Below are 17018 nucleotides of genomic sequence, written 5' to 3'. Positions count from 1 at the left end.
TGAAGTGTACTTGTCTTTTTATGTCATGGTGCTTGAGATTTTCAAACAACACCCTGTAACTTGAGTGTGTTTGTTTGAACAGAATCCTAGAACTTGAGGTGATAGGAAATCAAGGAATACATTGTTGGCTAACTGTGAAGAAGGCTGTCTGCTCCTGACTTGCTATAGTTGCCAAAGTATATATTTCACAAAAGATTTGAATGCACAAAGGCTCTTCATACAAGAATCTTCTGACACGATACAGCAACTTTTGCCTCTACAAAAGCAACTTATAATTTCATCTTATAATTTACTAAAAATTATATACTTACTCAGAATAAAAGTCCTGGCAAGGCCAGTATTAGAAGAATGGAATCTATTTTCCTAATCTTGTGCTTTAGCAACTCTTAAGACAGCCACGTGTGCATGATCAAATGTTTTCAGGGGTAAAGAATAGCAGTGGTGGCATTTTCGCATCATTACTTGTATATATGCTTTCTGGGGTGTATGTTAGGTGAGCTACAATCTCTCCTAAAACACTGGTCTCTGGTAGCATATTATTTCATGGGTACTGATAGGGATACTGTACCTTACAGGAGTTAAAACAAGTTTTATATCACCAGTATAGATAGTGATATATATATATATATATATATATATATATATATATATATATATATATGGAAGTATTTTCTAATGCACCACTGTTATTATAACTGCTTCCACAAAGTTGTGCACTATTTTTCTATGCCTCTTGCTTCAATTTCCTGGCTTAGAATGGTACTCAGGGAGTCTGGAGAATTTGGCTCCAAATTATTGTCTGCCCTCTAGCCCTAAACTTACTTTCAAAAATATTCCTAGAATTTTCCATGCCCTCTTGGCATTCATCACAAGCAACCTTTGACTCAGTAAGTGCCAATACACACTACCACCCATCCCTTTTTTTCATACCTATATATTAAAAGCTGGAGTAGTGGTGGCAGCAGCAGCAGCAACAGCAGCAGCACTGGTGAGGGTCTTCCTCACTCCCTTTGCTACTACTGGATACTGAGGATTCTGGGAGGATCATTCATAAGAGCCAGAAGCTGATACAGTGGTACCTCAGGTTACATACGCTTCAGGTTACATACACTTCAGGTTACAGACTCCGCTAACCCAGAAATAGTACCTCGTGTTAAGAACTTTGCTTCAGGATAAGAACAGAAATCGTGCTCCGGTGGCGCGGCGGCAGCAGGAGGCCCCATTAGCTGAAGTGGTGCTTCAGGTTAAGAACAGTTTCAGGTTAAGAATGGACCTCCGGAACAAATTAAGTACTTAACCCGAGGTACCACTGTAGAACCAACTCCTAGAACCCACTGAATCTGTATTGCACTCTTCTTAGCCATCAAACCCGGATTTCAACCTCTGGTTTGGAGCGCAATCTAACTGTGATCAGTGCTGATGCAGATTTAAGACTGCATTTGAAACTAGGGAAGCCAAAGAACAATTTGAAACACTATGTCCACATTAGGCTGTAGAAGAAGTTGATCATCACTGAGCTGATTGGTTTTAGTGTGAGCATCTGCCTGCTGTGTTAATTTTATACATGTTGAAAGTGTTGCTTTTAGACACAGGACAAGTTTTAGAAATCCGCACACACTCCCAAACTGCAACCAGACATAGAACAACCTAGGAAGAATAGTGCCTTGTGATTTTGTTGAACATTCCTAAATGATTAGGAACAATAAGCCAAAATTCTGGAGTAACACTGGAGTAATAAAACACTTTTGAAGCAATTCTTCTGTCACACATGAGCAATTTAAGAAATTACAGATTGATTTGAGTTATGGCAGGCTAACTAGAATGTTGAAATTATGATGCTTAGGCTGTTCTTAAAAACATCAATATATTTCAATATATAATTATCAGTAATGGTGAATTGTTATCATTAGGTTTCAAGCACCTTGTGCTCTTAATTCACCCTCGCTCAAGTGGCAGCTGAGCTATTCATTTAACTACCTTTTGGGTAACATGTGCTAGGAAAAAGCCCCAAGGTTTTCTTTTGAATTATATTAAGCAGGGCAGTGCTGTCTAATTCATACTGACTCGCTGATAGTGATGTAGTTATCTGAGCTTTCGGGCTTTTGTAAGAAGCTTCATAATAGAACAAATAACTATAACATAATAAGCATGAGAATAAAGAGCCCTCTTGGATCAGACTTAAGGCATATCTAGTCCAGTGTCGTGTTGCATGCAGAGGTCAGCTAGATGCCTCTGGGAACCCCTCAAACAGAACATGAAGGCTCCACAGCAACTGTTCTTCATAGGCCTGCTGTCTCTTACAATGATGAGTAGCATATAGCTATCATGAGCAGTATCCATTGATCTTCTTAGCATCCACAAGTTTGTTCAATCCCTTTTTTAAATAAGCAGAGGCTATGGCTCTTGAGGCAGTGAATTTCGTAGTTTAATTATGCACAGGGTGAAATGTTTCAAAGACAATGCAAATGTAATTAGTGAATGACATTTAATAAATGTATATTGTCAATACACAAATAAAGACAAGCAGTAATTTACTAGAGCTCTTCAGAAGTTTGTTTTACCAAACAGTGTACATGTAAGTGAGAAGACATTACTATTTCACCTGTGCTCAGTAAACTTTTGAGTTTTGGGGGGGATGGGTTTGTTAGTCTGTTTCACCATCAAAGCTTGTGATTTTATTTTTCAAAAGTGTTTTACCTTACAAGGCAATTTCAACACTGTTTTATTATTATGTATTTCTCCGGTTTTATAAATCATCAAAACGGAATGAAATGAAGAAAAATATCAGTTGATTTATTTGGTAGTGTCTTCCAATTCATTTTTATTTTAAATATTTTGGCAAAGGTTGGAAGTCTGTTATCCAATTTCCTGAAATAGCTCAATAAATCTTTATAAGTGTTGGTCCAGTCTTTCTTTTATGAAAACAGCCAGGATTGTGTTTGAGCTGTTTCTGGCCTTTATCCAGCACAAGCTAATCACTTGAAACTCTCATAGATTTTGGTGGAAGAGTTAAGCACATTCTTGGCTCTCACCAACAGCAGTAGGACATAGAAGTGCTTACCGTTGGCTGGATCATGCCATCTGTTTTTCAATTGATCCACTCCAAAAGTCTAATTGTTTTCAAATTTTGCTTGAGCAAGATATGCAGTCTGAGTCCTTTCATGTGTTTCTTTCTAAGCCCTACTGTTTTAAAATTCTAAATAGCAGCATTCTCATGGTCTTTGAAAAGAAAAAGTATTTATAATTGAAAAAACCCAGGATCATCCTCCAGCACCAACATGAAGTTGATAATTAGTTTAATTACAGGCAGAAAAGTATTTCACAAGATGACCTTCTTTCCTCTTTGTACAAGTATTCCACTTCCTTTTTATTAAGAAAAAGGAACCCCTTAATTACAATTGTAAATTGCAGAAATAGAGGCAGATGATGTTAGAAGCATTTCCAGGGATGTTTGCTTTAGGTTCTTTGTTTTGGTTCAGTACAAATGATTAAAATTGACTCTTATGTCTTTGTACAAGGTAATATCCACTTCTGAAGAATTTGTTCAAAATCTGGAGATTAGGTTATCTAGTGAATGAAGATTCTACAAAGAAATAGATTTGTGTATTGATGCCTTTAGAAATATTATTTGATGGCAATAAAATGTCCACCGAAATTCCCTTCTGAGAGGAGAAAATGGAGTTTGTTTGCAGTAATTGCATTTTCAAGCATTTACTCTCTCACTTTCCAATATAAGTTAAGCCAATTGAAACCTGTGATTTGGTTTTGCTTAGCAGCAAAGGTACCATGTAAATTGATCTGTGATGCACTTCTAGAAAAGGCTTTGAAAGTTTTGAAATTGAGATGGCATTTTCTTATTAGATTTAGATAGTATGAGGATTCATTTCTATATTTTAGCCTAATGTAATATTAGCCAAAAATGTTCTTTTTCAATTTGCCTTTAATCAAATTCAAGACACCCATTTCTGTTTAGGACCACTGGCAGTATGAAGGGTGAAATTATTTCCATGGTATATATGGTGCAGTCATAGTAAAACCGTTTAAAATCACAGTAAGAGACTTACAGTAAGAGACTTGGAGTACAATTTGTGATCCCTAGTATGTTATAATTTACAAAATTCCAAAAGAAAAACGGATAGGCTCTGTTCAAAATAAAACAAAGGTTGAATCCAAGTCATGAGTGCTATGGTGTACATATTAAGATTATGGACATTTAGTCTTTCCTTTTTACCCATGTGGAAGCTGTGGCTGGGTACACTCATATTTTTCTGCCCCCCACTCCCACCCCAATGAAGTGAATGCAGAAGCTTTTGTGGGCAGTGGAACTTAGAGGACACACACACACAGTTGCACCTTAGAGTGAGTTTCAGTTATCAACAAATATAGCTTGCCAACTCTGCCATAATACACACATACAGTACGACCAAATTACACATGGCATTAAATATGTGGTTCAACATCATATTTAACTTTTAAAGACACGAAAAAGCAGATGTTTGGGTCCTGAATCATGATCGGGACTGCTGTAAACAAGGAGGAAGCGTTCGCCGCTGCTGCTGTTCCTGTAGGTTTCACACCTCCAGAGCAATTACTTGTAATGGAAGGGAAGTTTGCATTGGTCCCAATTGAAGCTTCTTCCTGATACAAATAGCAGCATGTATGTAGTTTGGCGCTCAGACAGCACTATTACAGGACTTAATGATGCCAAACCATCTGGGGTTCATTCCCTGGATCATTCTCCAACTAATATAAGCCGCTACCTGCCAGCAATGTCCTTCTGCTGTCTACATAGGGCAATCAGATTAGATGCATTGTCAAAGTATAAATGAACACAAAACTAACATTAATAAAGGCAACAACCAGAAACCAATGAGAGTCTCCCAGAACATACTGCTGTTGACCTGAAAGTCACTATTCTTCATCAAAAGTACTTCAAAGGGAAATTCCAGTGTAAAAATGCTGACCTAGAATTTTTCAACCACTTGGTTCCTGTTGAGGCCTCCTGTTGAGGTACAGTTTTATCTCCCATTTGTAGTTGCTAGGTAGCATAGTTAAGCTAGAAAGATTTTTATCACCAGCTACTGCTAATGTGAATGGTGATTGTGCTTATTATATATTGTCACAGAATGTACCTTTTGCATTTCATTGACATTTGTGCCCACTATGTGTTTGTCACCTTTATGTCTGCCTGCCTGTCTGTCTCCAATGAGAATAACATTTTGTGTATCTGATGATGTGAACTATAATCCATGAAAGCTTTTGCCATAATAAATCAGTCTTTATAGTGTCTGATCATAAATAGAAAATGATCTTGAATATACTGGTTACAGAAGAAGCAAACAGTGCTGAAGTCCTATAGCTTTCTGACTAGGTTCTGTGCAGCTAATTCTAAATTATTCTTGTGCAAATAAGGAATGAGTGCCAAAACTCGACCTACATTTATTCTCCATATTACATTTTTTCTGCCATCTGCTTGCAGACTATTGGGCTATTTCAGGATAGTTCAATTTCATGTAAATTTATCATTGCAGTAGATTCAGAATTCAATTTATTGTCCAACAATGAAGATGTATGAAAGTTGCAGTAAAATGATTTAGAAAAAGTACAATAGAGATACAGTGTAGTTAGCATCTGAGTTGTGTGTCTTCTTTTTAAAAATCAGCTATATTTTTATCAGAGAATCTTTAATGTTTTCCACAGTTACAAAAGTGAATACAAGCAGTTTAACTCATGTTGCATACTTCTAACAGATACAAACTTTTGTATAGTACTAGATAGGTCAGAATCCACTCTTGTGTAAAGGCTGGGCTAGGAATGTATCTGTGATGTATTTATCTTGCTGTAGTAAACATTTTAAAAATACACATATCTCAGTCATGATTGTTTTGATGTTTCAGATATGAGGTGCTAAACAATACAAAACATTGATGACTGTTTTTTCAGTGCTGCCCCTAAAATCCAAGCAGAATTTTCAACATTATCACACATTTTGAAATCACATAAATTCAGATGCCTGGCCATTCAAGCAATGAGCATTTTAAGTAGGTTATATGTAGTCCACCTATGGCAATGTATGTAAGATGATATAATTACAAGCTTAATTTGTCTACAGTGGACAAATTAACAGGTATTAAAATGATGGCATTGCCACATCTTAGGTTTGTGTTCCAGACATAACCAGTGGAAAAACAGGCAGTACAGTAAAGTTTTCGGCAGAAAAAAAACAAATGCATGTGTCTTTTGATCTAAGTATCCATGTTTAAGAAGGGCTTTGCTATACCAACCCTTGTAACTTGGGGGCTGGTGGTTCCAAACCTTTGTTTACATTATAATGCATGCCAGCTGAGAGACAATTCTTATCATAATGGATAATGATAGCAAAAAAACAAGTGACTTTGGAGACTACAATATGATATTCCTTTAAGGTTTTTCTGAAATTGCCCTTATTACCACCCAACTTACTTCACCCTCTCCACACTGTCGAGTGTTTTTGTATCTCTTTTAAAATAAAGATCAAAACATTAAAAATAAAGAACTAAACACTCCCTTTCTTATGGCAGCTGAAGCCATCATAAGAAGCAAAACTTTTTATTTAAGCAAACTTGACTATTGGTATAGTAAACTGTGGCAGTTGGCTTAATTGGGGAAAAGATCACACTAATTAAAGGTAGCCAGAGGAAAAAACACTAAGACAATTTGTTTTGCTGTCTGCTTTAGTGTTATTATTTTACATGAATAAAGCGGAACACAGCCACCCTGTCCCTCTAGTCTATCATAATATATGGTTTTGATAATCCATACACTGATAAGACCTTTTTGTATCTTCACATTTATTTAGATTTATGCAATTCTGCAGTGTAATGTAAGAGATATTGCTTGTTTCGGTATTTTCTGTTTGTTTTACATTATAAAATTCAAAATCTAAATAAAAACAAAATGACTGACAATACAATCCTAAATACTTGCTGGAGTGCTATTTTTGTTTCCAGAAAGTATCTAAGGCTACAGTGCTTTGAACTGTACACTGATATGCTCAAGCCCCAGCCCCAAAATGGGATGTAAATGCTTAATTGGGCCATAATTTTAAGACAAAGAAATAATGAGCCCTCGTTGGTAAATTCTAGTGGGAACTTGTTGCTGGAATATATTGAAGAGTCATATTAACCATTCTACAGTGCAATCATATCCACGTCTACTCAGAAGTAAATCCTACTGTATTCACCAAGGCTTACTCTTTAGCAAGTGTGTTTAAGATTGCAGCCTTAGCAACTGCTATATATTATTAAAGAACCATGATATAAACAGAAACCAAATAACTGTTGGAACAAAATAATGTTTAACTTATATGGAACATTTCTTTTCCCCTCCCTCCTTTTGCTTAATGAAGTTTATTTAAAAAAGGGTACCAATCACAAACAGTTACATTAGAATAATGTTATGGTTGAGACATAAATTTGTAGAAGCAAGTATTTTCATTAACTGCTGAGGAAATTTTTAATTGGCCCCCACATATATAGCCCCCTTTAAAGTCACCTATTCCGGTCGGTGATACTAAGTTTTCTAAGGAACCTGCCATTAGACAGGCATGTACAGTGGTACTTCGGTTTTCAAATGTCTCGGAAGCCTAACGTTTTCGAACACCGAAAACCCGGAAGTAAATGCTTCCATTTTTTAACTCGCCTTGGAAGTCAAACGGCTTCTGCTGTGTGTACATGTTATCCCCCCCCCCCCAGTTTTCTGAAGACTGCCTTTTGCACCTTGGTTTTTGAACGTTTCGGAAGTCAAACGGTCTTCCGGAACGGATTACGTTCAAAAACTGAGGTACCACTGTATACTGTTTTAAGCCACTAATTGGGGAATGGCGAAGGGTGGCATCCCTGCGGTAACAGAAGGATCCATCAGGGAGGTAGATAATTTCCAGCTATTCCTTTGCATCCTGAAGCTCTCCATATCCTACCCCCTCAATTGATCTGGAGTGTGTCTGAGCAGGTTATGAGGGGGAAGAGGGTGCAAGTGAGAGGGGATCAGAAAAAGTGTCCCCCACCCCTTTCCACCAAAGGATGCCTTTTGCCATCAGAGGATCACCAATGGATTTCAACTCTCGTTGGTTTGGGAATACACTTATTTAATGTATCCCAGTATTGTGGACTCTAATGGAGATCCATATGTGCTCTTGCCCACTCAGGGATTTAGACTAGGTGGGACTCCCGTTACTCTCCCTGCTTGATGGGTTTATGGCTCAACCCTGGCATTATTGTAACGTAGTTTTTTGTGTTTAATGTTTCTTAGACTTGGTTTTCCATTGCCAGCATGGAAGGAACCCTAATGCATGAGTTTCAGAGGAGAAGGTAGCAGTCTGAACCTGCTGTGTGGCTCGATCAGCAAGCGTGAGTATTAACGCTAGAGCTGTCAGGCCTTGTGAAAATTAATGAAGCCTGACGGTTACAGAGTGAAAGGTCAGAGGCAGAGCTTGCTCTTACGTAACATTTGTGTTTTGTTGTGTCTAACAACATTTTCAACAAAGGAGAGCTTTTATGTGTGAGCCTTAGATTTATCGCAGGACTCAGTAGGTCTCGGCCTTTGCTTTTCCCTGTGCTGTAGCCTGGTGTTTTCCTTGCATAAAACCAAAACAGTTTGGCTGTTCGCTCTTCTGTCTGCCTTGATGGATTTTCCATATGCTTCTTGAATGTCCTTTCAGCCTCTGCCTAATTCACATATCACTTTTGAAGGATTTTTATTTTGTGAAAGGTAAAATTTGTGATTAAAATGTAGTGCTTATGAGATCCCACCCCCCCCCCACAAATATTTGCTCATTAGTTTTGAGGAATGCTTGTCGTCTGGCACCACTCTCTGCGTGTAGAAAGTTAGCATCTCATCCCTGTTGTGCTGCTAAAGATTCTTGTGTCGGATTATGAAAGAAAGGTGATAATTATATTTGGACAGTTTGGCTAATATAGTTGTTGATTTGACAAAGTAGTTTGAGAGGTAGATCTTGTTACATGTTAGAATCGTTGACTGCATTCATCGTAAAATATATTAAGAGCTACAGATCTTGAGAAGAAAGCAGCAGGAACAAGTCATAGTACTTTGGTTAAAGAGATTAAATGTTCCATCCCTACAACTGCTCTAATGCACATATGGAGCTGTTGTTGAGAGTAATATCAATGTGCACAAAGGGAGGGTTGACTCTTTCATGGAAATGAATCTGTGGCAATTGGTTCATGGAAACCTGTGAGTTCATCTTGTTTCTAGAGGCTTTTCTGCTTCTTATTTTTTTAAGTTACCTGTATTAACATAATCACTTCTGTTGCTTTTTTATTCCACCTGCAAATAATAATTAATTTTGTTTGGTTATTGGAAATCTTAGACCTAGTTTACAGACAATGATGGTGGCTGAATTTCCTGCATTTTAATACCTTTCACTATCTGCTTTTCCAAGGAGGAAGTGGTTCCTTCTATGAAAACGCAAAAGCATGAGCCAAGGATGTTCACCAGTAGGAAATTTGACAATATTGTCATATGTATGTATCAGCTTAGTCAGGTATCTGAGGTACTCTGTTGAGCAATAGTTTGGACACTGGCATTACAGCAGGCTGAGCAGTCTGTTATGCTTTATCTAAGAACTGGGGGGAGGGGGAATGAACTTGCTATTCAGAAAACCCTATCCTCAAAAATATTATATATGTATTTTTTGTTATTTTTTAAAAAATGCTTAATATTACATTGAGTGCCCGATAACTGAAAACAAAAACACGTCCCTGACAAACATAACAAAACTCCCTTTTTGGTGTCTCAAAGATATTCACAGAAATAATTGGGATGGGGGTGGGTTATTCATTTTTAAGTATGGACTCTATCTATGATTGCTCTCTGATTTGGTTTGATCCTGGACTGTCGATATCTTTTTTTACCTGTTGTCAACTACTTGCTCAAAAGCTTGAGTGAACTTTTGAAAAGCCTCACATTCTCAGGGAATGTAACAGCACTAGATGTGCTCTGTGACCTTTCCGGAAATCACTCTAGGGCAAAGGTCCCTAAACACCAGTGGTCTATGAGCTTCATTCATGTGGTCCATGGTGCAAATACACAATTTGAATACAGTATTTATCACAGGACCTTATGCTACAGCAGACAGAACAATCATCAAGTGGCAGATAAAGTCACTCAGCAATGCCCAAGTGGTCCATGTGAGTGGGAGGAATTTTGGGAAACACTGCCCTGGGAAATGATCCTCATAACATGTCCACTATGTTGCCTTAGTGGTTATAAAAGCAGGTTAAAAAACCTTTCTTCCAAATATATTAAGATAAATCTTATTTCCAGGGGCAAGGGGGGCGGGGCATGCAAGGTGACATAGCTCAAGGTTTAGAGATCATCTTTCCCAATAAAATAAAATAATATAAAAACCTGTGCACACGCAGACGCTGGTTGCGTTCGCTTCAGGATGCGAACGGGGTTCCGGAATGGATCCCGTTCATATCCAGAGGTACCACTGTATAAGCACAAGTTGGAGCACTGCAGCTAGTGTCAAATCAACTCAAGACTTGATTCTGTGTTGAGATTCCTGCATTGCAGAGGGTTGGACTAGATGACCCTTGGGGTCCCTTCCAACTCTACAATTATTTGATTCTAACAACAAGTCTCAGGAGGTGGCAGAGGGCCCCAATACCTTCCACCTATACTCAGGGGCACTCAGGTTTGTTTCTCTCTGCCTAAGAGTTTATTGGAAACTCCTGGAAGAGGCAGGCATTTAGACAGATGTATAAGTTCAGAGGTGAAACTGCAGAGCGCAGGGTCATCATTCCAAAGGATGCAACATTGCCATAGTGCCATACTTTGTGACTGAGTCTTGGAACTCATGGGTGTATCATCCTGCTTTCTAGTGGGTCTTTTCTTTATCAGATTCTATATGTCATTCATTTTTCAGTACAATTTGCTTTTAAATATATCAGAACAAAAGCTATGTATATTCACATTTTATATGATAAATGTCTTCCTTAGTATTGTACCCACAGCCGATTTACTATCTTTAATTGATCTCTAAACTGATTGTCACTAAAAATGTGCAAGAACAACACTGTACCTTAAGAAACCAGTTTTAAATGCAGTGTGCGGAGGTAGTTAAAATAGTTTTACCTGGTGAATGCAACCCCTTGTCAATACGAAGTCAGCCTTGTAAAAGTACATTCGTGCCAACAAGGTTGCATACCAGCTTATTTTGTAAATTAATCAGAGAATGAACTTACCCTATTCTAACCTCTTTCAGTTTCATGAGGTGTTGATATGAATGTGATCCATATATTCTGTAATTTGATTGCCTGCACTTTGTTCTTGCAACTAGCGCTAGAGGCATGAAAAAGGAGTGAGGCTCAATGAACAAAGCCTTCCTTCAACCCCAGCCCCCACTCCAGTTTTTAAAAGAGCTGGCTTTGGAAAGAAGTATATTGGTTGTTTGACTGTTTCTTCTTTAATAAAGAAGAAACACTTATTTTCTGTTTCCTTTACCAGAAAAAGAAATTGTGAAACTAGAGTGTCAAGTCAGCTCTTCCTTCCAGGCTCATGCAGTATTATGAAAGCACTTAAGCATTGGGAACATGCTAAGTCCCATGAATTATTATAGGCAGAATGAAGTTCATCCATCAAGAATTATGAGGAAAAAACAGTGGGTTGGTTCCAGAGTTCTTCTGGTGCTGGAGGGGGGGGGGGCAAGGAGACAAACACTGCCAATTCCTCTTCTCCCTGAGGCCACGGCTTTTCCAGAAAAGCAGGTCAAAGAGGGTTGGAGGACCCTTTAAACAGAAATAATAATATAGGTAAAATGTGTTTCATAGTTTCTAATAAAGTTCACAAGAGAGATGTGACTGAAATATGTTTATATTTCTTTCAGTCTTGTGGAAATGGACATACAACTAGATCCCTAGTGAGTGAAAAGAATAGAACACACACCAATCCACCCACTGGCCATGTTAATTCATCATCCTGTTTGCCATTCTGTATGGCCGTGGCCACAGTCTCTAGTGGGAAAACATGCAACAGAGTGGAAGATATTCTCTCTTTTACCACTCTTTAATCCTATGAAGAATTTTATGCATGTCTTCTCAGAAGTCAGTCCTGTGAATAGTGCCTACTCCCAGGGAATTATGCATAGCATTGTAGCCTAAGTAAATTAGGCACATCAAGTTATCCAGAGGATCATTTTCTTAGACTTTGAATACATGCATCTATACACACATACATATGGGTTTTCTTGGTATATTTTACATAAGCGATAATATATGATTGCACAGAACAGCAGTAAGAGCTTTTGTTTCTCACAGGAATGCAAATATATCCATTGTGTCCTTAAGTGCGCATAAAAAAAAATACAAAACCTGGGCACAGGTATGCTTATTAAATGCTTTTTTGTTGTTTCAGGAAATTTGCCATATGAATATAAAATAGTGATTGCTGGGAATCATGAACTGACATTTGATAAAGAATTCATGGCAGACCTTGTTAAACAGGATTACTACCGCTTTCCCTCTGTGTCCAAATTGAAACCAGAGGACTTTGACAATGTTCAGTCACTTCTGACAAACAGTATTTACTTGCAAGACTCTGAAGTAACAGTCAAAGGATTCCGAATATATGGTGCTCCTTGGTAAGTCTCAGTTTAAACTTTCTTTGCTTATGTGTGTGATTAGTTCAGCAATATGCAAAAATTCCTACAATGACAAATTCTGTTTGATTCTGCTGTAAAAGTGTTGAAAATGGTTTTCAGTCGTTGTTCCTATGATCTTCTCAATATTTGCTTGTTGGCTTGCTTTCTTGTTTTTTAGAACCCATGATTTACATGATAAATGCTAGAATAATTTGTATTTAATATGGGAAAGTTACCAAAATTATTGTGTTTTGGTTTTAGTATTTTTAGCTGACAATTTTCAGACTTTGGATCCTAAAATTCTTGTTTTATATATCTTTAGATTGATAGTCCAAGATTTGGAGGAGAGAGTAATACATTGGTATTATGGAGGAAATGGCTGAATATTGTAAATCAGCTTAAGGCCAACATGCTATGATGGGATATAAAACTAAAATAAAATAAGACAAAACATGAGCAACTATAAAAACAGGGACAGTCTTGTTTTAGTGACTATAGTAAAGACTGCATTTGTTTGACACTGAGTAAATGAAGTTAGAAAAGGAGCACTGTTGTTTATACCAACACTGCAAATTGTTTCTGTAAAACTACCCCAAGGCCACCTGGTTTAGTGTGATGCTTTCTGAAAGAGACTGATATTGAAGGCTATTGTATGCCTGCTTGTTCTCCCAACACTTTTGTGGGTAATTTGCTGATTAGATACTGCGTGTTTTTGAGCTCTTTGTTCCATCATCTATGTCTCTGCTGATTATAACTGAGGTCTTCCTCATTTAACTGAATGTGAACTGAAATCAAATGCTTTCTTCCTTGGGCAGAGCAGACAGTAGGAAGTTGGGCTTCCATAAGAGGCAGTGCAGATCTCTGCAGAGGATAGAGTGGGGCTGTCTGTGGCTAATGGCACCATTATATACCAAGGGAACCCAGACTAGCATTTGTCAGCGCTCAGATATGACTAACACCATATACTGTTTGTCTTGCTATTAGCTTGTTTCCATGGCCAAGTACTGTGTCATCTCTTCTCTGCAGAAAGTATACTCATCAACTTAGTATTCTCATGTACTTATGTGTGGAGCATATTCTATGCTTAAATTTTGTTTTCCCTGTTAGAAGGTAGCATTTGAATAAAGCAAATTGCCTTCGCTCTCTTTCTACAGTTCTTATATTTCTTCCTCCATCAGTCATATGGATTGTCTGAACCTTTCATTGTAACTGGCTATGAGGAGGCCATCATCTAGTGATGGACCAGAAAAATGTAATCCACTGGCCATACAACCCATGGGTGCACTAGTTGCCAACTACTCACGTACAGTGGTACCTCGGTTTATGAACTTAATCCTTTCCGGAAGTCCGTTCTTAAACCGAAACCATCCTTAAGCTGAGGCGCGCTTTCCCTAATGAGGCCTCCCGCTGCCAGTGCCCTTCCACCATTCAGATTCCGTTTTTAGACCAAGGTAAAGTTCGCAAACCGGGACACTACTTCCAGTTTTGCAGAGATTTGTTTTAAAATGCAAGTATGGAGTTTCACATTCCCTTACATAATTCCTGTTTGGGGCAATGAACCAAGTGAAAAATTTGATGGCAACCTGTTTGAATATTACATTTCTCCTTTATAAAAGAAAATCATTTGTAAACAGAATGCTTACTGCTTTCTGAGACTTGGATCCTACTTTTTAAAAACCTGTATTCGGAAGCTTTTATATTCTGCATGCATGAAAGTAACATCTTAAAGTTATAAAATCTTAAGTGACAGAAAATTGCGAAATATGTTTCCTAACCAGAGACTGTGAGCATTGGAAATGGCCTCAGAATGACCTTCTTCTTTCAGCAGAAGCAGTTGAACTCTTAACTCTGTCTCATAATGGATTCTACCCATTCATATTTGGATTACCTAGAGCAGAACCTCTAAATGGCAGGGATTGCACTGCAGAAAGCAACCGTTTTGTGATTTTGGGGCTGTATTGACCTGCTGGATAGTTGCTCATCACTGCATTACGGTAGTAGATGGAGCTAGACCAGAAGTGGAGACACAATTTCATGTGTACACAAACAGTAAAAGGAAGCAGATACATATATTTAGTAACACCAGTTGAGCCTTATCTTCTATTTTCTCTATGGACTCTATTTTTCTCCCACAGGATGAAGGTTTCCCTCCCATGCTCTTAAATTGGGTTGAACTAATTTGTGTAAAACTATTATGAATTGCAGTAAATTTATGTTCAGAGCAACTGGTGGTAGGGAAATTGAGAAGTGATTTTTAATTCATCAAGTCCTATAGGTTAAGGAGACTGGTGAGCATGTTTGGGGAATGCTTCGCACTGAGACTCTCGCCACAGCTTTCAGTTCTTTTAGATCAGTTCTAGTGCAAAAATGAAATCCAGATTTAACATCCAAACCATCTCTCTATGACTCAAGACGAAAAGGGAAACAATGACATGAGATGCAGAATAGCACTGGGCGATATATCAATATATCGCCCAGGACCGGTATGGGGGGAAGAGACCAAGATGACAGCTTCACTCAGTGGTATATTGCTGCTGAAACTGACATTGCTCTTGAGTCCCTCTGCCTCCAGCACCCAGCGCGGTGAGGAAGAAACAAGCCAGCTGGGAGCTGGAGGCAGAAGGACTCAGGCAGCGGCAGTTTCACCAGCGATATACCTCTGGTGAAACTGCCATTGCACTCTGCCCTGGCAGAAGGAGAAAGAAGCCGATACAGCTTGTTCCCCCGTTGCTGCTTTAAACGGCTTGGCTGAGGAGCGTGCTGCTGCCCTTCTCTCAGCAAAGAAGTTTTACGGAGCCCCAGACCCGCCACTGGCTCGCAGGATCCAGTGGTGGGATGGGGGCTCCGTTAAAGTGCTCCCCCTCCCCTGCTGAGGGAGCCCGACCCGGACCCCACTTGCAGGAGAGTAGGAGCAGGATCGGGGCTGCAGCCTTGCTTGTCTACCGCCTGGCTGCCTTTGTCTGAGAGGGTGTGCTGTTGCTTTCATCCCAGAAAGATGGAGCCCACCCTCCCGATGGAAGGCAGCCAGGTGGTGTAGGGGCTCTTTGATGCTGCTGGCAGGCCCACCGCTTGCCAGCAGCCCCTCTGCGCAAGGTGCGGATAGAGTGGCTTTTCACCCCGTGCCTTGTGGACTTTGCCCAGAAGGATGGGCCACATCTTCTCCTGGGGTGAAAGACCCATGGACGAAAGAGGCAGCACATATGCACAGGCTAAGGCAGTCCATTGCACGGAACCTGACAGGCTCAGTGTGCTTGGCTGCTGCCGCCTGGTCTATCTTTGAGGAGTGGGGAGCGAGCGGGCAAGGCAGTTCGCCTGCTCCCCACGTCAGCGAAGGTGGAGGTAGCCTGGCCAAGGAACCCCAAGGTCCATGCTGGTTGCGTGCAAGCGGCAGGGAACTTGGGGCTCACTTAGCTGGGGGCAGGAGTCTTTCCGCCCACCAGCTGAGCAGCAGGCTGGGGCCAGCTGTATTGGTTACAGCCCGCAAGGCACCGAGGTGAAAGAGCTTTAGCTCCCATGGTGAGAGCTGTGGCAGTTCAACCCGGCACCTTGCTAGCTGAGGCTAATGCAGCTTTTTACAACATCACGGTTTATCGTCAGCCAAAAACTTCACGGTTTATCACCAAATTGCGGTGTTTGGCTGATTTGGCGATTCACCACAATGTTGAAAACCCTGGGATTCATTGTCTGCCTTGACACACTGAAAATGTAATGTCTTTGAACTCCCCTCCAACTAACAATTCACCTTCCGTTTGGAGGCATGTAACACATCTTGATGTCAGTTTTTAGCTCTGAAACAGCTGGGTGGGAGTATACGTATTGTTCAGATGGAAACAGGATCACAAGGTGGGGAGGGAAGGAGAGCTTTATCTCTTCCCAGATGCACACCCCCCCCACTGAAAATAGTCTCACCACATGGCTTAATATTTTATGTATTAATTTTATATTAAAAAGTATTTCACCAAACACCAACATATTAAACAATACAAAATCCACTAAAATAAAACAGCAAAAAAGAAAAGAAAAAATAGAAACCAGGCAACTGTTTATTGCTAACTACTGATCCCCAACTTCGTTTGTCAGAATTAAATTCTTGACCATGAATTATTATTATTTTTTTAAAAAAGAAAAAAATTGTACCAAACTTAAAGGCCATGATTCACCTGTTTTTATGAGCAACTTGTGTACTCAGAAGAAGTTTAATCCAGCCTGTTCTCTAGGGCATCCACTCAGCTCAGTTAAACCCCTTATACAATCAGGGTGCTAGTGTTTACCTTTAAAGACCTAAATGACTTGGAACCAAATAAAATGACGAATGGCTCCTCCCATAACAGTGTGCTCATGTATTAGGATTTTTGGATAAGGCCCTTCTCTTGAGTAC

General features: G+C 39.3%; 1 protein-coding gene across 3 annotated transcripts in view; it reads left to right on the top strand.

Annotated features, from left to right (window-relative positions):
- Positions 1-17018, top strand: part of MPPED2 (metallophosphoesterase domain containing 2) — a 138387-nt gene that overhangs the window by 69018 nt on the left and 52351 nt on the right. For all 3 annotated transcript variants that reach the window (XM_081836176.1, XM_081836178.1, XM_081836177.1), the window contains exon 4: positions 12415-12640. In XM_081836176.1, the coding sequence (XP_081692302.1) occupies positions 12415-12640 (226 nt within the window). The remainder of the gene's footprint in view (positions 1-12414; positions 12641-17018) is intronic.

The sequence above is a fragment of the Podarcis erhardii genome, assembly GCF_964252035.2.
Source record: "Podarcis erhardii genome assembly, chromosome: 1".
NCBI classification, from domain to species: Eukaryota; Metazoa; Chordata; class Lepidosauria; order Squamata; family Lacertidae; genus Podarcis; species Podarcis erhardii.
The sequence above is the reverse complement of the archived record's forward strand: the minus strand, read 5'-3'. Positions and strand labels throughout refer to the sequence as shown.